A 25001-nucleotide genomic window follows, 5' to 3' on the forward strand; every position below is an offset into this window, starting at 1 on the left:
GCCCACCACAATGCCCGGCTATTTTTTTTTTTTGTTGCAGTTTGGCCGAGGCCAGGTTCGAACCACCACCCTCGGTATATGGGGCCGGCGCCCTACTCACTGAGCCAACAGGCACCACCCAAGCAAGTGCCTTCTTTTTTTATTTTGAGACAGAGCCTCAAGCTGTCACCCTGGGTACAGTGTCGTGGCATCACAGCTCACAGCAACCTCCAACTCCTGGGCTTAAGTGATTCTCTTGCCTCAGCCTCCCAAATAGCTGGGACTACAGGCACCTGCCACAACGCCTGGCTATTTTTTGGTTGCAGCCAACATTATTGTTTGGCAGGCCCAGGCTGGATTCGAACCCACCAGCTCAGGTATATGTGGCTGGCACCTTAGCCGCTTGAGCTACAGGCGCCACCAGCAAGTGCCTTCTTACGTTTTGCATGCCAGGTGCCTTGATTCCTTCCTTCACCTCAGTCCCGTCCCTGGTCTTCCCTATCAGTCTAGGGACTTCTCAGGAGTTGACCCCAAGTTCTTATTCATCTTTGTACCCATAGTGATTATCACAAGGCTGGAAACAAAGTAGAGTTTCAATTAGCCTCAATTAGAGTTTCAATTGTGCCTTAGATGAACCCCTTCTTGGCTATAATACTGCCACTGCGCAAAGCTTGGGAACAGAGCAGAAATGTATTTTAACAAATGAAATCAGGCCTTTCCTTGTACTAATGGAGTTAACAAATAAGAAGAAAAAGATAGGCGGTGCCTTTAGCTCAGTGGGTAGGGAGCCAGGCATACACTGAGGCTGGTGGGTTCAAAACTGGCCCAGGCCAGCTAAACACCAATGACAACTGCAACAAAAAAAATAGCCGGGTATTGTGGGAGCTGCCTGTAGTCCCAGCTACTTAGGAGGCTGAGGCAAAAGAATCACTTAAGCCCAAGAGTTTGAGGTTGCTGTGAGCTGTGATGCTACAGCACTCTACCAAGGGTGACATAGTGAGACTCTGTCTAAAAAAAAAGAAAGAAAGAAAGAAAAAGATATCTTTGGGCCTTGTTATGGATGGGAGAAGGCTTCAGTTTAAGATTTCATCTTGGGCTGGGGGCAGTGGCTCTCACATTTGTGATCCAGCAGTTTGGGAGACCTGAGGTGGGAGGATCACTTGAGGCCAGAAGTTCAAGACTAGCCTAGGCAACATAGTGAGACTCCACTTTTACATCTACAAAAAATTTTAAAATAGTGATTACTTGGGAGGCTGTGGTGGGAGAATTGCTTTGCTTGAGCCCAGGAGTTTGAGTTGTAGTTAAGTTAGCTATGATCTCACCAAGGTACTCCAGCCTGAGTGACAAAAGAAAATTAAAGGACTTCATCTGATGGCTCTGCACCTGTAGCTCAGCAGCTAGGGCTCCGTCTACATACATGGGAGCTGGCGGGTTCGAACCCAGCCTGGGCCTGCCAAATAACAATGACAACTACAAACAAAAAATAGCCGGGCATTTGTGGCAGGTGCCAGTAGTCCCAGCTACTTGGGAGGCTGAGACAAGGGAATCACTTAAGCCCAAGAGTTTGAGTTTGCTGTGAGCTGTGACGCCACAGCACTCTACCAAGAGTGATATGATGAGACTCTATCTCAAAAAAAAAGAAAAAAGATGACTTCATCTGGACTATAAAGACAGCATTATGTCACATGGTTATACTTTTGGCATTGGGCAAGTTTGGGCTTCTCCTACTTCTCTGGTCTCTTCCTCTCAGTAACTTTTTCTGGTTAACTGCAGACATTCTCCATGGTACCATTTTTTTGTCCTCTTCTCTCCTCACTCTATTTTTCTGAGTGACCTTGTTAATTCCCAGAGCTTTAGCTAGGAGTTTTTGCAAATGACTTTTATTTTTATTTTTTTATAAATTTTATTTATTTATTTATTTATTTGGGGGGTTTTTGGAGATAGAGTCTTACTTTGTCACCCTTGGTAGAGTGATGTGGTGTCATAGCCACAGCGACCTCAAACTGGTGGGCTCAAGCGATTCTCTTGCCTCAGCCTCCCAAGTAGCTGGGACTACAGGCGCCCCCCATAACGCCCAGCTATTTTTAGAGGTAAGGTCTTGCTCTGGCTGATCTCAAACCTGTGAGCTCAGGCAATCTACCCGCCTTGGCCTCCCAGAGTACTAGGATTACAGGCGTGAGCCACCGTGTCTGGCTAAAGGTATATATTCTTCTAACAGTGAGATAAAACAGACAGCCACATTGACAAGTAATAGAAAATATGCGTAGATATATCAAAGTGGTATGATCTGGACAGAATATAGAGTAGTGTCATTTGTTGAAAATAGGGTTAAACAGAAAAATGTGTGGAGAGAAAGAAAAATCAGAAAACTATACAAGGCTTGCCGCCTGTGGCTCAAGCGGCTAAGGTGCCAGCCACATACACCTGAGCTGGTAGGTTTGAATCCAGCCCAGGCCTGCCAAACAATGACAGCTGCAACCAAAAAAAATAGCCGGGCTTTGTGGCAGGCACCTGTAGTCCCAGCTACTTGGGAGGTGGAGGCAGGAGATTCACTTGAGCCCAGGAGTTGGAGGTTGCTATGAGCTGTGAGGTTACGGTACTCTACCCAGGGTGATAGCTTGAGGCTCTGTCTAAAAAAAAAAAAAAACTATACAAAAGATTTTAAATACTTATTAATAATTTAATAATTTCTGGAAATTGAGACTATAATCAGAGGAATTTAAAAATCATGAATTCCAATGTCCAAATTTAGCCACTATTAATAGTAGGGTATAATTTCTTCCTCACTTTTATTCTGTATATGTAGCTCTCTACATGAGATCGACACATAGATAAAATAGATATAAATTATTGGGCGGCGCCTGTGGCTCAAGGAGTAGGGCACTGGTCCCATATGCCGGAGGTGGCGGGTTCAAACCTAGCCCCAGCCAAAAACCAAAATAAATAAATAAATAAATAATATATAAATGTATATATCATATGTATATAATGTATTACTAGTAAAAAATTTGCCTATAGTCCCACAACCCAGAGATACTGAAATCAAATGGTGGATATCCTTCTTACATATGTTTTTTTACAATACAGATCATAGAGTCTCAAGCTGTCACCCTGGGTAGAGTGCTGTGCTGTCATAGCTCACAGCAACCTCCAACTATTGGGGTCAAGTGATCCTCTTGCCTCAGTTTTTCTATTTTTTTTTTTTTGAGACAGAGTCTCACTATGTCGCCCTTTGTAGAGTGCCATGACGTCACAGCTCACCGCAACCTCAAACTCTTGGGCTTAAGCGATTCTCTTGTCTCAGTCTCCTGAGTAGCTGGGACTACAGACGCCCACCACAACACCTGGCTATTTTTTGGCTGCAGTTGTTATTGTTGTTTAGCAGGCCCAGGCCAAGCTCAAACCCTCCAGCTTTGGTGTATGTGGCCAGCACCCTACTCACTGAGCTACAGGCATTGAGTCAGTTTTTCTATTTTTTTTTTTTTTTTTTTTTGTAGAGACAGTTTCACTTTATGGCCCTCGGTAGAGTGCCGTGGCCTCACACAGCTCACAGCAGCCTCCAACTCCTGGGCTTAAGCGATTCTCTTGCCTCAGCCTCCCGAGCAGCTGGGACTACAGGCGCCCGCCACAACACCCGGCTATTTTTTGGTTGCAGTTTGGCCAGGGCCGGGTTTGAACCCGCCACCCTCGGTATATGGGGCCGGCACCTTACCAACTGAGCCACAGGCGCCGCCCCAGTTTTTCTATTTTTATTTTTATTTATTGATTTTTTTTTTGAGACAGAGTCTCAAGCTGTCACCCTCAGTAGAGTGCTGTAGTGTCACAGCTCACAGCAACCTCAAACTCTTGGGCTTAAGCGATTCTCTTGTCTCAGCCTCCCAAGTAGCTGGGACTACAGCCAGTTTTTCTATTTTATTTTATTTTTTGAGACAGAGTCTTACTTTTGTCACCCTTGGTACAGTGCTATGGCATCACAGCTCACAGCAACCTCCAACTCCTGGGCTTAGGCAATTCTCTTGCCTCAGCCTCCAGAGTAGCTGGGACTACAGGCACCCGCCACAATGCCTGACTGTTTTTTGTTGCAGTTTGGCCAGGGCCGGGATCGAACCTGCCATCCTTGGTATATGAGGCCGGCGCCCTACCCACTGAGCCATAGGCACCAGTTTTTCTATTTTTAATAGAAAAGCTCAGGCTGGTCTCTGCCTGCAGATGATCATTTTTTTTTTTTTTTGAGACAGAGCCTCAAGCTATCGCCCTAGGTAGAGTGCCTTGGCATCACAGCTCACAGCAACCTCCAACTCCTGGGCTCAAGCGATTCTCTTGCCTCCACCTCCCAAGTAGCTGGGACTACAGGCGCCAGCCACAACGCCTGGCCATTTTTTGGTTGTAGCTGTCGTTGTTGCTTGGCAGGCCCAGGCTGGATTACGAACCTGCCAGCTCTGGTGTATGTGGCTACCGCCTTAGCTGCTTGAGCTACAAGCGCTGAGCCTGCAGATGACTTTTATTTTTTTTATTTTTATTTTTATTTTTTGCAGTTTTTGGCCGGGGCTGGGTTTGAACCCACCACCTCTGGCATATGGGGCTGGCGCCCTACACCTTTGAGCCATAGGCGCCACCCTGCAGATGACTTTTAAATCAACACTTACCTCTTCTAAGCCTCAGACCTGAATTTCTAACTGCTTAGTATATATGGTAATATACAGCATCAATATTTCCTCTTTCATATCCATTTTCTCATCTGACCTTCCCAGCAATTCTGAGGAAGTCAGGCCAGAATATGAACCCATATTTTAGGCAAGGCCCCAAAAGGTAAGCTTGCCAAAGTTTTTGTGGCAAACCTATTATAGAAACTCAAGTTTGGGTGATCTTTCTTCTATGCCATGTTGTACAGCCTACCATATGGGTGTTTCAGTGGAATCTCAAACCCAGTGTGATCAAAATCTCAACTTACAGGGCAGCACCTGTGGCTCAGCAGTTAAGGCACCGGCCCCATATACCGAGGGTGGCGGGTTCAAACCCAGCCTGGACCAGCTAAACAATGACAACTACAACAAGAAAATAGCCAGGCATTGTGGCTGATGCCTGCAGTCCCAGCTACTGGGAGGCTGAGGCAGGAGAATCGCTTAAGCCCAAGAGTTTGAGGTTGCTGTGAGCTGTGATGCCACTGCATGCTACCGAGGGCGACATAGTGAGACTCTATCTCAAAAAAAAAAAAAAAAATCAACTTACTCCCAACCTCCTCCCACCCCCAATAAAACACACACACACACACACAGAGGAACCAAAAAGCCCTGCCTGGGTTTCCCACCTTGGTTAAAGGCATCTCACTCACCCAGTCACCAAAGCTAAAATCCTGGGGTTCATGCTCAATTCTTCCCTCTCTTCCAACTCTCACATCCAATCATTTGTCAGATCCTGCAGACTTGACCTTAAAAATGTCTAAAATTTGCTTTGAATTCATCTTCTTTTATTTATTTATTTTTTTTTTGTAGAGACAGAGTCTCACTGTACCACCCTCGGTTAGAGTGCCGTGGCGTCACGCGACTCACAGCAACCTCCAACTCCTGGGCTTAAGCAATTCTCCTGCCTCAGCCTCCCGAGTAGCTGGGACTACAGGCACCCCGCCACAACGCCCGGCTATTTTTTGGTTGCAGTTTGGCTGGGGCTGGGTTTGAACCCGCCACCCTCGGCATAGGGGGCCTGCGCCCTACTCACTGAGCCACAGGCGCCGCCCATCTTCTTTTCTTTCTGTATCTTCACATCCCTCATCAATGCCCACAGAATCTCTTCCCCACATCCCTTCCACCAATCTCCAGCTTTCAGGCCTGCCCCTGCTCCCATAGCCTTCATATTATTCAGGGGATCTTTCCCTAAAGCACAGATCTGAGCCTGCCATCCCCTAGTTGGAAAATATCAGCCTTGAGGGATTCTACCCAACAAATGCAAATATTGTAACCTAGTTGTTTGCACCCTCACATTAACCTAAAATTTAAAAAAGAAAAGAAAACCTCATAGTGGTACTTCCCACCACTACACCTATGGTCTCCCCACCCCTTAGTCTTTGAGGCCCAGGTGAAATGCCACCTCTCTTGGTGAACCTTCCCACAACCTTCCTATAAACTTGAAATAATTTTCTTATACCTCCGCTCTCCTGTAGCACCATTTATTTCATTCAGCCTGTATTATGATAACTGCACTCACTGGTCAATCTGCCTGCTAGCCTGGGAGGCTGCTGGCAACAGGATACTGGTCTAATTAGTCTGTATCTTTTCTGAAGCATATAATCTAAGTCCTTAAACATAGTAGGTGCTTAATAGATGGCTACTGATTAGTTTGTTTTTCCTTTCATATTTGGAAACTTGTTATTAAAAGGGCCACATTCCTGGTAAGAATGATCCTCAAACTGAAGTGGGATGCCTTAATTTACACTTTGAGAGACTGGAAGTTATCCAGCATTGCTCCTCTGTATCCCTCACCCTTCAAAATATCACTCTCCCTGTCCCAGAGAAGGCAAAAGACAATTTTAACTCTTTATTTGAAACAAACAATTCCAGAGACAGGAGGTTAGTCATGACAACAGCTTCTCACTACAACACAAGGGTGGGCATGGCTCACTGAAGGGACAGGCCAGGTGCCTTGGAACAATATATACAATTTAAACAGTGGCTAAACCAGTGACAGTTATAAAAACACAAAAAGGAAGCTGGGGAACAGCAAAGCCAACAGGGAAAGAACTGGGTACCCCCTTTTCCAGACACTAATAGTTTTCTAGGACCTCAAAGTCAAGATGGGGAAGAGAGATGTAGGCAGTAGGGGCAGGGAACTTGCCAAGAGCTCCTCACCTATCCATTGACCACAGATCCGATCCTACATGACCCAGGCCTCCATAGACTTGGCCTGGCTCTAATGATGGGGGAAAACAAGAGTGGAGAACCCAGCCCCCACCCAAGTCAGAAGGTAGTTTTTGCCTTGGGAGCACTGTCCATTGAACTAAAGGGAGGCAGTTACAGAAAGGGGCTAAGCATGTTGACACCATGGCTCATGCCAACCTAAGATGGCAAAGAGAGACAAACACATAAACCAAGGGGACAGGAATCTGCACAACAGGAGTCTGCTGCCCATACTTAGAGTCATTCTCTGCCTCGGAGGAAAAGAATGCATTTGGAAGCTTTTTTTTAACTGCAGCACCAAGGGCTAGTGCTTGCCGGGGTGGGGTGTGGGACATGGTGGTGAGAGGGTACCAGCAACCAATTATCTCACAGGAGGGGAAGAGTGTCTAAGGGTTGTGTTTCAGATAAATGGTCCCCTCATTGCTATCATAGTTTCTCGTAACTTTCAGACAAGACCCTTTTTAGTGGTAATAGGGAAGAGTTGAGAAGGAAGTGGGCACAGGGCAGAGACGGCAACTGGCAGCTGGGTTCTTCCCTAGGTCAAAGCTAGGAACAAGAGGCTTTACCTACGTGGGATGGGCCAGGAAACCCAAAGCCAACAGGATTACCAGAGTTACTAACACTCTACCCAGAGTCTGGACCCAAGAGAAAGGGTTTACTTTGAAGTATAAGGAAAATGGGCCAGTTGGTTTTACCCACCACCGGGAGACCAGCTCCTGAGTACAGAAGACTAGGACCCCCATGCTTGTCAAATGGTATGGGAGAAGGTAAAAGCCAGGGATTCCTAGAGAAGGCAGGGAATGGGTAAGTGGAAAGGGGCAGTCAGAACCCTTCAGAATGAGTAGCAGTGGTTCCTGGGCCAGTCACTCTGCATAATGTGGCCACAGGACAGACACTGATGATGTGAAAAATGGATATAGATGGCACATGGGCTCAGTCCAGGTCTTCCTCACCAGGACGACCCAGTTCCTCATAAATCTCACGCACAGCCAGGATGCGATTGAGCATGCTCTCCAACATGCTGCGGTCCATGGGAATCACAGAATACCAGAGAGGTGACTCGGCGATGCAGGACCTCTCGGGTTGCAGGTAGAATACATCATTGCGAGTCCGGAGGCTTTCAGGACTGCAACAATGGGGTTGGGGAGTGGACGTGGTAAGGCAGAAGATCAGTACCAAGGCAAAGCAGATCGCTGGGTCCCCATGCTAATGCCATTCCCGCCAAACCTCTAACTCACCATTTTGAGAGATAGAATTCATAGAACTTGACAGGGCAGCGGAGGGGATTCATGCGGTTCTCACGCTGTTCTAAGATAGGAGCTTCATCTTCTCTCTTCCGTTTCCCAGGACCCGTGTCTGTAGAGGAGCGATACATCTTAGATTAGTTACAGCATAGGCTCAACAAGCTACTGCCAAGAGCATAGTCCAGGGTACAGAGAGAAGCCTCAGGACACAACAGTCTCACAAAGACATTAAGACAGAAGAATTATTGGTCAGTCTCTCCACACTAGCTAAACATCTGGTCAGCATGTTGCTCTGCAGCACTCTTTGCATCTCACTGCCAAAGTCCCTTTATAACCTCCCCCAAGCTGATTTCTTGAAGAGGTGATCTCAAAAAGTTACACAAACTGATAAAACAGATCCTATCTCAAGAGTGAGCTTGCCTTCCAGGATAGAGGACCAACAGTGGTCCCAACCCCTATGTGTTAGTCCAGGTAGAGGCATGGGTCCAGACAAGGAACCTTTAGGAACCATACGCAGACAGAACAGCATCCCAGGGCTAGAAAGAATGGAAACCTGGGTGCAGTTCCTGTTATGTGTGATAGCAAAGAATCATGGAAAGCCTGTCATTCACTGTCCATTCTCTCCCACAGCCAAACATACCCAACAGCTTTCTACCTCTCCACCACCCAGAAAAGTAGGCAAGTGAGTAAACTGCCTTAAATGAGCAAAGGCAGGAAACAAGCCAACAGGTGATCTCCTATTTATCTAACAGCCACTACCCATCAGATAGAAGGACTAGCCATTTCCACCTTTTCTGCAAACACAGGAACGAAAGGAGAAGGAAGCTAGTGGCAAAGGAGAGGGCCTGTCCAGCAGGTATGGTGGGGCATGGAAGGGGAAAGAACAGAAAGGGCAAAGGCAAAGAAGGGGGAACAGGCTCATACCTCGTCCTTTCCTCTGGCGGACTGGGGCATAGTAGCGGATGCTCACCACCTTGGTAGTACCTCGAGGGGTGGTGCACTTGCGGGACTGCCGCACTACATTGGTGAAGGAGAGCTGCATGTGCTCCTCAGCTGTCTGCAGCCCAAAGAACTTGGTGTTGAAGAACATGAGGGTGTTGAGGAGCACAAAGGGTGAGTAGACCCCCAGCTGCTTACACTCCCAGAGGTGTTCCTCCTCCACTCTAGAGAATACCGTATCTGCAATGGTCAAAGGGCAGGAGCCAGTGAGAAAGGATCTACCACCCTAAATCCAACCACTTCTTATTCCAAGTGTCCTGTGAGCATTTCCCACATAATTCTCATCCAATGAGTGACCACTGTATATAAACCCTGATACCCCACTCCACTCCACAGCCGGACTATATATATATTTTTTTTTGGCAGTTTTTGGCCGGGGCTGGGTTTGAACCCGTCACCTCTGGCATATGGGGCTGGTTCCCTACTCCTTTAAGCCACAGGTGCCTCCCAAGTTTGTTTGTTATTTTTTTTGCAGTTTTTGGCCGGGGCTGGGCTCGAACCCGCCACCTCCAACATATGGGGCCGGCGCCCTACCCCCTTGAGCCACAGGCGCCACCCTAGCCTCCCAAGTGTTTTTTTTTTTTTTTTTTGGTTGCAGTTCAGCCGGGGCCAGGTTTGAACCCGCCACCCTCGGTATATGGGGCAGGTGCCTTACCGACTGAGCCACAGGCACCGCCAGCCTCCCAAGTTTTTTTTTTTTTTTTTGTAGAGACAGAGTCTCACTGTACTGCCCTCGGGTAGAGTGCTGTGGCGTCACACGGCTCACAGCAACCTCTAACTCTTGGGCTTACGCGATTCTCTTGCCTCAGCCTCCGGAGCAGCTGGGACTACAGGCGCCTGCCACAACGCCCGGCTATTTTTTTGTTGCAGTTTGGCCGGGGCTGGGTTTGAACCCACCACCCTCGGCATATGGGGCCGGCGCCCTACTCACTGAGCCACAGGCGCCGCCCGCCTCCCAAGTTTTTTAAAGAAAATATAAACTGGTCACGGTGGCTCACGCCTGTAATCCTAGCACTCAGGGAGGTAGAGGTGGGTGGATTGCTCCTCTAGCTCTAAACCCTCAAGTCTTCAGCTACATGCTCCTGCCCTTGGATCCTTTGTGAAGAGTGGCAGATCAAACGGCACAATACTCTTGGGACGGTATATTGCAGTAGTTGTCAACCTTCCTAATGCCGCGACCCTTTAATACAATTCCTGTGGGTCGCGACCCACAGGTTGAGAACCGCTGGTATATTGGACCAATGGAGGAAAGGATGTGTGGGTTGTTAAGTCCCTGTCCCTTACTGTTGGGGAGGAGTGTCGGCTGCCAGGTACTCAGAGACTTATTGAGTTCTTGAACGAAAGTCAGGTAGTAAAGGTCCGTGAAAATATTCACCATTCGGTTATTTTCCAGCAAGTACTATGGGGAAAAAAAAAAAAAGACACACATAAAGCCAGACTGTAGGTCCTAGAAAGACAGTGATGGCAAAAGCCCCAGGTATCTTGTCCTTGATAACAAGGAGATGATGGGAAACAGCTGCTTGATTAGGTGACCCAGAGTACTTTCCCCCAGGTAAACCTATCACTCTGAAGTACTGAGGCTTTGCTGGAAGAGGAGGTTTGGAGGAGATGTATGTAATACATCAGGTAATACATGGTTGACCTCTCCCAGTTGGAACTAAACATTACCACACCACTCAAGAAGCCCAGCTCCACCCATCCCTTTCCTCCAAGAATGGGTTTAAGGATTACAAAGGGGACCCGGACAGCAATGGTTCTGGAATGAAGCTTTGATTTTTAGAATAGTATTCACATCTCACAATCATATTTTCACTAGGAAATTAAAAGCAAGCTGCCTGCTTGGGGTAGGGGACAAAGTAAGGAACAGAGAGTAGGACAGATCATTTCTGGTTGGACCCTGCCTGCTATGTTGAATGATGGTAAGTGAGGCAGTGTGCAAGGGTACCTGCTGGATGCCAAGACATAGATAGTAGATACTGTCAGGTTCATAGCGCTCGCCATTGGGTCGAGTAATTTCTCTCACAAACTGGGCCAGACCGTAGTTGAGCTCAGCAGCTGAGCAGGCAAGAATATCCTCTTTGATACGCATGGGTTTGGCTGTAGGGATACGTAGTACAGGCGGATGAGATTAAGTAAAACTCCACATGGAGAATTTCACTTAGCTCTACCACCATTAACCCCTTCATCCCTTAGTTATGCCTCACTCCTGAACAAAATTACAAATAGAGCCCTCAGCCCTGAACCTAGATAGCATCTCTCTTTAATCTACAACTGTTCCCCATCTTCACAGGGCATCCTTAAATGATCATTCCCTTATCACTCCTAGACATCTTCAGCTGAATTATAAGCCCAACTCCTTCTTCCCCTTCCTCTCCTTCTCTCCATCTTATCTTCCTTCCCTAGGTACTTACGGCCAAAGCGCAGCTCATCACCCTTGCTGGTTTCTCCGTTGGCATATTTTGACTGTACCCAGCACTTCCAAGCATTGACACCATATGAATAGTTGAGTCCAGTACAACTAGGCTGGCTGCTCATGGAGTCCCTGGAACAGCTTTCTGAAAGCACCAGCCGCTTCTGACCCTAGAGGGAAAGAGAAAGGAAGCGGGTAGCAGAGTTAAGGCCAGGGGTACCATGGAAACTAGTCAGGACAATGTTTACCACTGGGCAGGGGGACTGATGTAAAGACATAGCGCAGAGCCCCAAGAACAGCTTTGATGGCCTTGTGAAGTAGGAGGCTATATATCAGTTGTATTCCTGGTGTTGGAGAAAAGAGTTAGGGAAGGTTAAACTATAGTTAAACTATGGCTGTTGGCTTGACTACAAGAACCTTCCCCCCTTTGGGCCACCATACTTCTTTTGTGGATATAGGAGTCCCAGCCCTCACCTTCCTCATGGTTCGGGGAAGGTCTTGTTCAGTAGACACATCCTCAGGCCCAACCAGGCCACAATCAAAGAGGAAGTCTACACTGGGGTTAATGTCCAAAGGATCTAATGAAAGGGAAAAAAAGAAGAAATCAATCTCTGAAGATCTCAAGCCTATAGTCTTCCTACACCACTCCTGCTACTTTCCCCCTTGATTCAAAATGAATCTCTCAGACAGCTTCATTGGACTCAATAGGAACCAGCAAAGCTATACCAAATAACTTGCTCAGAGACACGAAAATACAAAACATAAACATTTACAACAATGTGAATATACTCAACACCATTGAACTGTACACTTAGAAATGGTGAAGATGGTAAAATTTTTGTTGTGTATTTTTTACCACAATTAACATTTTCTAAAAACATACCAAACAAACAAAAGACCCAGAAGTCTAAAACACTGCACTGTCCTGGTATCTCTAGTGCTACTCCCTATGGGAACTTTCTGTCTTAAGAGTCACAATGAGTACTATTTAGTGTCATGCTCAGGGACATAAGGAACACTGCCTTCCTGATGGCACAAATGCTATTGTACTCAGTGGACATGCTTCAAATCCTACTTACTCTTGGGGAAATCTGCTTCCAAGTCTTGACCAGGTTCATCTAAGACATTGGCCATCTTGACAGCCATGGCCAGGACATCATCTCGAGCTGGCCCAAATAGGTCGCAGTCCTCTAGAAGTCCCTCTGCACTCTGGTTGCTCACAAGATCTGGGAGGCAGAGGAGTTGGCTCAGTGGCTGCAGTTCCTGCCTGGCACCCTCACAGGCTTTCAGGGGCCGATCCCAACTATCCTTCCATTCCACTAGGCACCAAGATTACCAATTCTACCCCCTCAAGCAGACAGACTGGTAGCACTCTGTCTCCCTCATTGCTACCATCCATAGCATACCACAAAGGTCAGATGAGGCCTTGTCTAACTCCTCAGCCTCTGCAATCATTTCTGCCATAGCCAGGATGTCAGCCTCCAAGGGGTTGGAAGGGATCTTCACCTTCAGCTCCTCAATGGTTTCCACAATCTTGTCTGTGCTCTCCAAGGTAGTGGGCAAGAACATGGGCACAGGCACCTGGATGCACAAATCCCAACTAAATGCCAAGAATCATAGCAGCAGATGAGAGGGACAGCTGATGAAAGTAAAGGGAAGGAGTAAGCTTCAAACCTGGAAGGGTAAAAAGGACCTAGCCAAGAAGGGTAGGGAAACTTACCGGGATAGGCATTGAGAAAGGCACAGGGACTTTCTGGCAGTACAGATGCATAGGCACTGGCACAAAGATGGGCACTGGGATGGGCAGCACGATCACTTGTGGCTTCCACTCTTCTACTGACAAGAAAGGGGTCTTCTCAGAGCCCCTGCTAAACCAGTCACATCTGACCCAGGACCTAATGCTTACTTGTCACCCCCAAAAGGTCTAACATGTGCTCAGTGTCACAAAACCACCCTTGAACCAAATGTTGAAAGACAACTCTTATGATTTTAGGACAACCATACAACCATATACAAGAAATCTCCTTGCCCAGCTCCTAGGACTCTAGAACATGGGGTGGTGTCTAGGCACCCTAGCTCACCTGTCTGACTCCCTTTGGACTTCATCTCCACCTTGCAAGAGACTCCTCGATTCTGCATCAGTGGCTTACACATGGCAGCTTTGTTTTTGCGGGGTGTTGCTGGGGACGGTGGGGGTGGAGGAGGGGTGGGAGCAGTGGGAGCTGATCGGGTCTTTGCAGGGATCTGCAGAGACAAAGGAACCTTAGCGCCCCTAACTACAGTACTTTCCTCTGAGATTATCCTCCCCCTTGGCTTTTACGCCGACCTTGCCCAAATTCCCATTTTCCTCTGGGGTCCTCACTATGTTGCTGTTCTCCACTTTGGTTTGAGAGGGTGTCTGGGGCTTTGACTCAGGAGACTGACCTGTAGATCAAAACAAATTAATGTTCTCATCCAAGGGACTAACTCTTCATTTTCCTCACCCCTGTTCCAGGAGAGCTTCATTAAGAGTTACACCAAATATGGGCGGCGCCTGTGGCTCAAGGAGTAGGGCGCCGGTCCCATATGCCGGAGGTGGCGGGTTCAAACCCAGCCCTGGCCAAAAAAACCACAAAAAAAGAAAAAAAAAAAAAGAGTTACACCAAATATAAACAGGAAGTCTAGGCTCAGCGCTTGTAGCACAGTGGTTATGGCGCCAGCAATGTACACTAAAGGTGGCATGTTTGAACTCAGCCCGGGCCAGCTAACCAACAACAACAACTGCAACCAAAAAAATAGCCAGGCGTTGTGGTGGGCGCCTGTAGTCCCAGCTACTTGGGAGGCTGAGGCAAGATAATCACTTGAGCACAAGAGTTTGAGATTGCTGTGACACCATGGCACTCTACCAAGGGCGACACAGTGAGACTCTGCCTCAAAAAAAAATAATAAAATAAATGGGAAGTCTAGGATTTCCCCTCCTTGTCATCTCAGGTCTAGTCTTCTCTAGGCCCCGCAACATTGGCCAATAAGATTCTTCACTCCTGGTGGCCAAGAGAAATGAAACAATACATTTTCCCCCAAAACCCACAGTTTGAGACCTTCCATTTAGATGGCCCCCCAAGGAGTTTTGACATCCCTGGGGTTGCAATAATATTCAAGAAACAACTATAGGGGCGGCACCTGTGGCTCAGTGAGTAGGGTGCCAGTCCCATACACCAAGGGTGACGGGTTCGCACCCAATCCCCGCCAAACTGCAACAAAAAAATAGCCAGGTGTTGTGGTGGGCGCCTGTGGTCCCAGCTACTCGGGAAGCTGAGAAAAGAGAATCGCCTAAGCCCAGGAGTTAGAGGTTACTGTGAGCTGTGATGCCACAGCACTCTACCGAGGGCGATAAAGTGAAAAAGAAAAAAACAAACAAACAAACAACTACAGTCTTCAGTCTCAGTAAAGATAAAGCTTATGCTGATACTTCCTTATTTTAGAGAACTAACCACAACCCCCATCCTACCTCAATAGGTACCTATTACCTAAAAATATATCCTTTCTTGAAAATCAGTAGAATCTAACTTCAAGACACTTTAAATAAGACTCCCCCTGGGCGGCGCCTGTGGCTCAAGGAGTAGGGCGCTGGTCCCATATGCCGGAGGTGGCGGGTTCAAACCTAGCCCCGGCCAACCAAAAAAAAAAAACAAAAAACAAAAAAAAGACTCCCCCCCTGTAGGGTCCAGAAGCTAAAAGAGAGCACAGTACCAGGAACTCTGGCCAGGGATGAGGTGAATGCATAGAGGAAAAAGAAAGGAGCTGGGCCTAGGCTTAGAAGAGACCAGGTTGGCTCCAAAAAAATGTGCCTCCTGCCCCAGGACTCACTGTTCAGGAGACTCTCAGGCCCACTCTGGGTATCCAAGTTGGGTTGGTTCTGCTGGCTATAGAAGCGCAACAGACACTGTTGGTTGCAGAAATGACGGATCTGCCCACGCCAGTGGATGGTCTCCAGCAGCTTTCCTTGGCGTTTACAGGCATGGCACCGAGCAGCCTGAGGGTGTCAACAGCATAGTCAGATCTGCCTCCCTAAAATGTGCTGGGCCCTTTTCCCTGGGATAAGCCATGCTCTTCCCTTTGAAGACTGGGCCAGCTTGTTGACTGGAGATTGGCTCCCCTCCCTAGAGATCTGCGCACACCCTGATCTCAGAAAAACAGCCATGTTTCCTGCACCCCTCTTTCTCTCCATGCTAATGTGGGACCCTCCTTACCTTGCAGTACCACAGTAGGTACTTGCTCTTACAGTCCTCACTGCAAAAGTCCCAGGTGCTGCCATCCAGTTGCTCAGTGACTCCCCGCTGGCAGGTCTGGGAGCAGTAAGTACAAGTGATACAGCATAAGCCCAGCTTCTTAGTGAAGTCCTGTTTGTAGAGCAGCACACAGCCTGGAAAGAGGGGAAGAAGGAAAAAGAGTCCAGAGACACAAAGATGCCCCAGGACACGAGATCCAACCTTTTCTTTTCCTTTTTTTTTTGCAGTTTTTGGCCGGGGCTGGGTTTGAACCCACCACCTCCGGCATATGGGGCTGGTGCCCTACTCCTTTGAGCCATAGGTGCTGCCCCAAGATCCAACCTTTTCAATGTGAAACCTTTCTCTGAGGCCAGGCGCAGTGGCTCACACCTGTAATCCTAGCACTCTGGGAGGACAAGGCAGGTGGATTGCCTGAGCTCAGGAGTTTGAGACCAGCCTGAGAAAGAGCGAGACCCCATCTCTAAAAATAGCTGGGCGTTGTGGTGCACACCTGTAGTCCCAGCTACTTGGGAGGCTAAGGCAGGAGAATCATTTAAGCCCAGGAGTTTTGAGGTTTCTGTGAGCTGTGACCCCATGGCACTCTACTGAGGGTGACAAAATAAGACTCTGTCTCAAAAAAAAAAAAAAACCTCTCTCTGAATAGCCCTTTCTGCCAAAAACCTTAGGATAGATGGGGGCAGAACATTTTGAGCAGAGGTCCTGCCACATGGACCACTTTCTAAGCCTCCCTCACTTCTCCACCCTTCTCCCTGGCTGTGAGGAATACGGCCTTTGCCCTTTCTCCATTTCCTTACCTTCACTGCAGAAGCTTTTCTCCACCCCACTGAAACGGAGTTTCTCATGCAAGAGTTTCTCCTGCCGACAATGCTCACACTGGGACACCACACCCCGAAGTCGCTTGAAATCTTCACAGCAATCACGGCAGCAGAACTGGAACACCTGGTCCTGAGGTGGGGGCACAGGGTAGGGAGACACAGCTATGACACCTGGACCTGGCAGGAACCAAGCGGAAGACCCCTTCAGACAGATGTCCAATCATATAGCAAGATGTGGGTGGGGATAGGGGTCTTACCTGCCAGTCCAAGACCTCAGGTTTGCCACTGAAGAGACTATGGCAGTAGTGACAGCTCAGGTGAATGCCCCCCTCAGGGCTTGTGCGCTAGAGGGAAGGAAGACAAGTAAGGGAAGGGCAAGATGTGTGCAGTGGTAGCATGGGAGTTGGGCTTCCTTTTGCTCTGCCCAGGCCTACCTACCCCAATTCTCCTACCCTTTCTCTGTTACCACACCCTTTTATCCCTTGTCCAGGGTCTGAAGTACCTGGAACTTGGTCCAGCAGCTGGGGCTGCAGAACTGGTAGACTGTGCGATCAACCTTGTTGTAGTAACAGGGGTCAGAGAGGCTGCGGCGGCAGAAGCTGCAGGGTCGGGGAGGGCCTGGGCCATAGAGAGAAAGAGAGAGAAAGAGAGAGAGGGAAACAGAAAGAGAAAAGAGAGAGGGGGAAACAGAGAGAGGGAGAGCACATGGAAGGTGTAAGGCAGTGCAGAGACGGAACAGAAAATCCATGGGAAGATGTGGTTGGGGCTGAGGTCGGGCAGCAGGGATTACTTTAGAAGAGGGGAGTATGGGAGGTAGAAGGAAGGCCAGCAGGGGTCTCAGAAAAGAGGGCTTTGCACCTACCAGTGAGCCCTGCCTGCTTCACTTTGTAAGAAGTGGTACAGCACAGGGAACAGAACAAGCTGGTCTTGCCATTACGATCCACATGTGATAGCATCTCAAAGTTCTTACACAGGGTCTTGCACCAGACACATGGGTACACACGTGTGTTTTTCTGCGAGGATGGGGAAGGAGAGGCTGAGGCTGGATTTGTCCCTTCACTTTTATTTTTTAAATTTTTTAAACATGAAATATTTCAGGCATACAAAAAAGTATAGATGATGAGATAACAAAGACCTGTGTGTCCACCAGCCAGCTTCAAAAATAAAACATAACGAATACAATTGAAACCCCCTTTATTTGTTTTATTTCTCCCAGCCCTCGACCCATCCGGCACCTTTATTTATCACCCAAGAGCCACACCCCCTTCCACAGCCCTCTAACACACTACTCCCTCGGCCCCACCTTCTTGTATGCCCCTAAGCAGGTTGTGTTGCAGAACCGCTTTTGTTGGCCCTCATGGAAGAGGAGCTCAGGGCCAGGGCTTCCGGTCTTGGTATAGATGTAAGCCCCACACTGGTCACAACAGTTGGTTTTCAGTCCCTTGTTGGCCCGGAATTTGGAGAAGCAAGAATCGCTGCAAAGCCGGTGCACCACGCTGCCATTGCTGACCTCATGCAGGACCTGCCACATACACACACACACCCTAAGCTGGGGCTTGGCCACCACCGCCCACCCCAATACAAGGACAGCCCCCACCTCACCCTAGACCTTCATAGCAGACAGTGGGCCCAGGGACCCCCCAACCTGCGCATCAGGCTGCCGACTTGATGGTGAGGTCCTGGGAGGCAAGGGAGGTCAGCTGCATACATCCTGGAGAGGCTCTATCCTTGAATATGCTCCCTCATGATGGCTGCCTTTCCTCCCACTCCCCTTTTCCACAGGGCCTGACCCCTGCAGCCCCAGGATTGAAGGGGCAAGTCAGGGCTGATCAGGCTCTGTAAATTAGCCCCCACTGAGTGTCCTTACCTCTCCAGTCTTCTGGCATATGCTGCAGCGAGTGGCATCGGTGGGATCTCCAGACTGGGGGATTGGGCGCTGCTGCTGAGCCTCATATAAGGAGAGACACACTGATGTGCAGAACTCATGGAAAGAGCCACCTGAACCAGTCTGTGCCACAACTGACTCCTTGGTGTTCCAGATCTCCCTAGAAATAGGAAGAGATTTGAATATTCACTCAGGATCACCTTCTCGGTTCATCAACTTCCACCCTTTCTCTAGGATCAATGACCACAAAGCCAAATATTCTGGCTGTCCCTGAATTGCTCTCTCCCAGATCTATTCTGCTAAGTTCTTACCAACATAGTCTCTATCTTACCCATACTCCCTCCCTGATCCCTACCCTTCCACCCCAGGATCCTCACGCACTTCTTGCAGAAGGTACAGGTCTTTTTGCCTGAGGGCTTCTTGGAGAAAGTGGTGAGACAAGATGAAGAGCAAAAGAGCTGAGGTAGCCCCTTGCGCTGATAGGCTGTCTGGCCCTTCTGTAGTGGTGTCCGGCAATGTGCACAAGTCATCTTAGTGCCCATTGCAGAGCGCCCAGCCCTTTGTGCCACGCTTGAGCGAAGGGACATGCGAGGGGAGCGTCGGGGCCGGAATGGCACAAAGTCCTCATCATTGGGGTCATCTACCATGGCATCAGAATCTTCATCTGACACTGGAACTGAGGAAGTAGGATGGAGGCATGAGAAAAGGCCACCAGACCTGGTCTCCAGCCATTGCATGACCAATAGTTCAATCCCTATCCTGGTATCCCTGTTGTTCTAGCCTTTATACCTTCACCCCCATTACACTAGTATCTTAAACCACTGATGGATCTCTCCCTTGGTTACTCTGTAATCTCCCAGGGAAGGGATGGGAAAGGCTCTAAGTGAGAAGATTCGGATGGCATAGCTGAAACAGGCAACTCTCCATTTTCACTGCGCTTTTTTTCAATTTCCCCCGTTGCCCCTGGTTCCCATGCCAACCCATAGTGGAGGAGATAGGCACTTCACGCTCTGCATGGAGTGGGACTACAGGAGCTTGGAAGACCCATGCCCTGCTATATCTCTCTTTCCACTCTTCTCCACACCCAGAATTCCCAGGTCACACTTCCTCAAATCCTACTTACTGCTCTCAGTGGAATCCACAACCTCAGGTTTTGGAGGCTCTGCTCTCCTAACACGCTCACTTCTCTTCTGTACCTTGGAAAAATGGGGAGGGCAGGAAAGCTGACACCAGTACAGTGTTTGGAGGGGATAGGTGATGGGAGGGGGAGGAAGAATAGGGACCCTTAGCCCAGCCCTTAAGAGGAGAGGAGAAAAGAAGGCTGGACTTTCTCCCTAAGAAGCAGAAGACTTCTCCCTCCCTTCTCCTAATTCTCCTTACATACACTCTCCACAGAACATCTGGGAGGGAAAATGAAGGGTCTGTCCTTCCCAGAGCTATAGGGGAAACCAGACTGCTTCCAATCCCCTCCCCCCCTCACCCTCTCAGGCGGCTTCTCACTCGCCTTCCCAGTCAGGCCATCTCCTGCAAAGGAAGCAAAAGGCAGCCTTAATATTGAGCCTGTCCTCACCACCCCTCCCTGATCCACCCCCGCCTCCATTCCTGGGGAAGAACTTACTCAAAACTGAAAGGGAAAACACAAGTGCAAGTGCCTGTGGCTTCTTGGGGCCCCTCTCAGGGTTACTTCAGGCACTGCACTAAGGGGGAGGGGGCATGCAGCTATTCTCCACCAAAAAAATCTACCCTTCCTACCAGCTTTCTGTTCTAATCCTTGGGAGTTAAGGAAACACAGGTAACACACCTTTCATTTAGAATTTATGTTTTGCCAACCTAAAACAAACATAACCACCCAAACGTAGCAAGAAGAAAAGGAAGCATCAATGTATGGGTAGGTTCCCCAGGACTTGGGTGGTTATATAAGTCCCAAGACCCTGGTCACAGCCTGAGAGAGGCATACCATGAGGCAGAACATGGGAGAAACCACAGCACCCTCAAATCTAGGCTGTCTTCCCCCTAGTAGAGACTCAATCCTAGGCCCTGCATTTCTACCATTCCCCTGAAATCATTATGCTGTTGAGGGCTCCAGAACCTAGTTACCATTCATCAAAACCAGAAACCCCACTCCTATCTGGAACCAAAAAGCTGAAAAGATCTTAGAACCAAGAAGCCTAGTGTACTCCTCCAAATCCTGAAGGAAGAACTATGGCACCAAAAGCCCACTGGGGTAAAAAAAGGGAACTTCTCCCCCCGGATTGATTTCTTCCAACCCATTCACCAAAACCTCACCACATTCCTCTGGCACAGGCCCCCTGTTACCCCCTACTCCTTCTTTCCTTAATCTTCTTTGACATATATCCCCATTCCTCCCTCCCAAACCCCAACTCCTTCAACATACATATCCCTACTCTTATCTCTCCATCTTCCTCCTCCTCACCTCTACTTTCCAAAACTCACAGCCACCCCTCCATACTCCCACCCTCTATCCAGCCTTGATTTTCCGGACAATTAAGCAACCTACCTGGCAAGGAAGGATGTGCAGGGGGGCTAGAGCCCCCAGGTTTGGTCTGAGAATTGTTGATTCCATCCCCCAGAGTCTCTCCCACTGAAGGGCTAGGGGGACCATTTGGGCTCTGTGGCTGCCCTTGAGGAAGCTCCTCCTCCTGCCTAGGAGAGCCTCTTCTGGTGGTAGTTATGGAGGTGGTGTCCTCCTCTTCAATGTGGGGAGACTGCAGGGTTATTGGAGAATCTGAAGCCAAAGGCTCTAGTAGCCCCTCAGGTGAAGAAGGATTTGCCCCAGCCCCTGGGTCAGGTGGCACCACCTCAGGGGTCTGGCCCCCTGGTCCAGGTTCTAGGGTCTGATCCCCTGCATCCCATGCAAGGGTTCCTTCAGGACCATGGTCCACCTCTGGGGGAGAAGGGGCTTTATAGAGCAGCCCCCCCAACCCCAGTAGCTCGGTGGCTCCATCCAGAACTCCAGGGTCTTTTTCCAGACCAGCAGGGGTATCAAGCAGGTCCAGGGCTCCGGAGGAGGGAGAAGGGCCAGGGGGGGCCCATCCTCGAGTTGGGGCAGTCTGGGATTCCAGTAGATCCTCTCCAAATTCCATGTCTACTGGAAGGTCTCCAGCCAGGGGCTTCTCTGGCAGGGTCAATGGATCAAATGGACTGGGGAAATCACTGGGGTCCATGAGGATGACTGGATATGGGCTGCAGATTAGGAGTAAGAAGAGGAGGCAGTAGAGGTGGTCTTAGCCAGAGTTGTTCTTGTATAGGCTCTGGGACACACCCCATCATCCACTTAGATTTCTCACGAACAGTCCCCACCAACAACCGACAGGCATTTCCTCAGGGTTTAGTCCTAAAGACCACTCCCCCCCCTATACAGCGCCCCCTGTGGGGAGAGGCGTTCCCCGTCCTGGCCCAGTGCCCACACTCACCAGTCAGACAGTCGTTACACCACCCGCCCCCCAAGTGCAAGTCACAGCTCCCCTCCCCCTTTACCTTTCACTCCCCCCCAACTAGAGCTCAACACCCCCTTAAGAGTATCGTAGGGCCGTCGCCACCAGGAGCTTTACCCGCCCCCACGATCTCAGTTTCTATTCCCTCCCCACTCCCCGAGAGCCCCCCGGCTCCCTAGTCTTCACCCACCCTGTCTGGCCCCACTCCTTCTCCCCTCATCACAGGGTCCTCCCTCAGCCCTTCCCCCGCCCCCACAAACTGCCCTTCCTAACCCTTTCCACTCTAGTTACCTTTCGGGGTCGCCCACTTCCTTAGCCCCGTCACCCTTTCCTATGGCTCCCCCCAGTCCTTCCTTCTCCTGTTGCCCACCCCCCACCTCAGGCATTTACAGGAAGACATTTTGGAGCTACGATCTCTCCTCAGACCCCCCTCACGGTTACTGCGAGATCCTCCAGCAGGTTCGGTTCGGCTTAATCAGGCCCGACCCCTACCTGCAGCAGGGTTAGTGTAACCGCTACAAGCTTAGAACTGCAGACAGCAACCGACCCGCGCTCCTTCTCCACCTCCCTCCCTGGCAGCCGGGACAGGGGTCGCGGCCCCTTTAAATGGCAACGCCGTTCGCAGCGACCAGCTCTCTGCACCAGGCGGGCGGGCGGTGCCAGCAAACAATCCCATTGGCTGGCTCAAGGAGGGGGCTCGCGAGACAGCGCCGGCCCCCGGCGCGAGACTCCCAGCCCAGTGGCCTCCTGGAAATTGCGGAGTGGAGTATAGTCATTGGAGATGGAGCGTGAGCCCCCGCCCGGGGCCCCGTTAGTTGAGCAGGAAAAGATAGCCTCTGGAGCTTTGAAGCCCGCCCCCAGGAAAGGCGGTGTCCTCTTTCCATCAAAGGGCCAGAGTACAGTAACCCACAAAAACACAGACCTACGCACCTGCTTCCCTTACCTGGCTCAACAGTCTGACCCCCGTCAACACCCGTGCCCGCCCTGCCTCCTGTAGCCCACTCTACCCGTGATCCCCTCCTCTCATTCAAATGGTTCCCGGTCCCCTCCCCCTCCCCGTGTCTCTTCGTTTCCCACTCGTGTTCAACAGCCCCCCCCGCGTCCGCCCCCTTCAACAGTCCCTACCTACGCCATGCAGCAGGCGCCTGCCAAGATTACCCTGCCCCCATCCCCACCTCTTCGAGGCCCGCCCCCTGGGCCACTGTTGGGGTAGTGAGTGACAGCGGAGGATGGGGGAAGGCAGGCACCCACCCCTCACGTGCCCCTCCTCCCCTTGTCTGCAGCCTCGGGCCCCCTCACCAGTCTGAGAGTCATAGTTATGGGGTGCCTTAAGCTTGGTCACTAGAGACCCGGGGAGGGTTAAATGGTTGTGGCTTACTGACAATGCCTATGCAGTAACCGTTACTGCTTGATGACCCCTAAACCAGGTCCTGCAAAGCCACCCACACACACTCTCTCTCGATGGTTTTAGGGTAAGTTCTGGGCTACTCTCTCTGAGTCTTCCTGCAGGAGCTTCCTGCATTATCTCTTGAGTAGTTTTCCTCCCTCACTAGGGCTGGTGCTGGCTCGCGCTCGCGCTTTCTCTTCCTTACACCCTCCCTCCCTCTTTAAGTCCCAGTCTCTATGTCTCTGTCTTTTCCCTCTCTCTTTCTCTCTCTCTGTCTCTTTTTGTCTCCGTCTCTGTATCTCTGCCGATCCTACGCACGAGCACGCACGCGCGCTAACACACTCACTGCTCCCCCGCCCGGACGGTCCTTAGCATGTGGGTGTGGCTGAGGTTAAGGCTATAGAAGTGGAGTAGGGGTAGGTGACACTAGCTCTGGGCCTACTGGTTTAAAAAATGTGTGCCAGGATCCATTCCCAGTCCTCCTTATAGTTAGAGCACTTTACAATCCCTGCTCCCTATGTTCCCTAAGTGCTGAAGAGCATTTAGTAGCTGGGTACTAGAGAAGATTCAGGCTGTAAGGAAGTCCCTTAGAAATAGGAAGGTTTGATATGCACTGCCTTCTTTAGCCTGCTTCTTTGACCTCTGGCTTTTCCTCCTTCCTACACTAAGCCTTCGCTAACCATGTAGTCCTGGGGAGTTTTATCCTCCCTTTTTTTAAATAACCTTCCCATAAACCTTATCCTTCCTAGCTTCCCACATGGCCTTGAAATTATCTTTGCTCTCCTCTATATAGTGAGATAAAAGTTTTTCTCCTTTAAGTTTCCCAAACCCAGCTTTCTCTTTATCTTAACCAATATTCGGTGTGCCTATCTCTCACCTTCTGTACCTCCCTTTTGCATTTTCTGTTTGTTCCATCTCAGTTGGGCCTCCTCCTTCTTTTGTATTGTCTGCCCTCAACACTTGCTTGGATCTGTGGCTGCTCCCGTTATGAAGAGTACTTGGTCACTAGTTTTCAAGTTGAGGAGGGACAATCTAAGGGGGGGGTAAATGGTGTGTTATTCATTCTACAGGCAGTATGGTGGCAGGCATAGGAGTGGGTTCTGGAGTCAGACCAGATTTTTTTTTTTTTTTGTAGAGAGACAGTCTCACTTTATGGCCCTCGGTAGAGTGCCCTGGCGTCACACAGCTCACAGCAACCTCCAGCTCCGAGTAGCTGGGACTACAGGTGCCCGCTACAACGCCCGACTATTTTTTTGTTGCAGTTTGGCCGGGCCGGGTTTGAACCCGCCTACCTCAGCATATGGGGCCAGCGCCCTACCAGTGAGCCACAGGCGCCGCCAGATTTTTTTTTTTTTTTTGGCCGGGGCTGGGTTTGAACCCGCCATATGGGAGCGGTGCCCTACTCCTTGAGCCACAGGCGCCGTCCCAGATTTTTTTTTTTTAAACAGAGTCTCACTACATTGCCCTTGGTAGTGTGTGGTGGCATCACTGCTCACAGCAACCCCAAACTCTTAGGCTTAAGTGATTCTCTTGCCTCACCCTTCCAAGTAGCTGGGACTACAGGTGCCCACCACAAGGCCCAGCTATTTTTTTGGGGGGGGGTGTTGTTGTTTAGCTGGCCCGGGCCAGGTTCAAACCCACCAGCCCAGGTGCAGGTGGCCGGCACCCT

The 25001-nt window shown here is 49.7% G+C and overlaps 1 protein-coding gene across 10 annotated transcripts; it reads right to left on the reverse strand.

Moving 5' to 3' along the window:
• Window positions 1–6495: 6495 nt before the first annotated feature.
• Window positions 6496–23124, reverse strand: ZMYM3 (zinc finger MYM-type containing 3). 10 transcript variants are annotated; one of them, XM_053579158.1, is made up of 25 exons: window positions 23071–23124; window positions 21009–21694; window positions 19971–20014; window positions 19614–19680; window positions 18872–19166; window positions 18473–18650; window positions 17909–18127; window positions 17468–17618; window positions 17108–17223; window positions 16863–16949; window positions 16585–16735; window positions 15752–15924; window positions 15369–15534; window positions 13849–13946; window positions 13604–13766; window positions 13243–13358; window positions 12929–13103; window positions 12602–12748; window positions 11997–12100; window positions 11524–11692; window positions 11058–11209; window positions 10397–10511; window positions 9038–9292; window positions 8108–8225; window positions 6496–7995 (listed from the first exon to the last, which is right to left on the reverse strand). In XM_053579158.1, exons 2-25 carry the CDS (start codon window positions 21673–21675, stop codon window positions 7803–7805), a joined length of 4119 nt encoding a protein of 1372 aa, XP_053435133.1. In that variant the 5' UTR covers window positions 21676–21694; window positions 23071–23124; the 3' UTR covers window positions 6496–7802. The 10 variants fall into 10 exon arrangements, with proteins under 10 accessions (XP_053435133.1, XP_053435130.1, XP_053435135.1 ...); XM_053579155.1 differs by having other exon boundaries at window positions 19614–19686; XM_053579160.1 differs by lacking the exon at window positions 23071–23124 and adding an exon at window positions 22438–22858 and having other exon boundaries at window positions 13885–13946; window positions 19614–19686.
• Between the last annotated feature and the right edge of the window lie 1877 nt (window positions 23125–25001).

This window comes from Nycticebus coucang, chromosome X (genome assembly GCF_027406575.1).
Source record: "Nycticebus coucang isolate mNycCou1 chromosome X, mNycCou1.pri, whole genome shotgun sequence".
Classification (NCBI taxonomy): Eukaryota; Metazoa; Chordata; class Mammalia; order Primates; family Lorisidae; genus Nycticebus; species Nycticebus coucang.

Coding starts and splice junctions, on each gene's coding strand:
- ZMYM3 (XM_053579155.1), bottom strand. CDS start 21,675: ATGGACCCCAGTGATTTCCCCAGTCCATTTGATCCATTGACCCTGCCA. Junction 13,947..15,368: donor GCCTGAGAGTCTCCTGAACA/GTGAGTCCTGGG, acceptor TTTGATCTACAG/GTCAGTCTCCTGAGTCAAAG. Junction 13,104..13,242: donor CTTTCTCAATGCCTATCCCG/GTAAGTTTCCCT, acceptor TTGTGCATCCAG/GTGCCTGTGCCCATGTTCTT.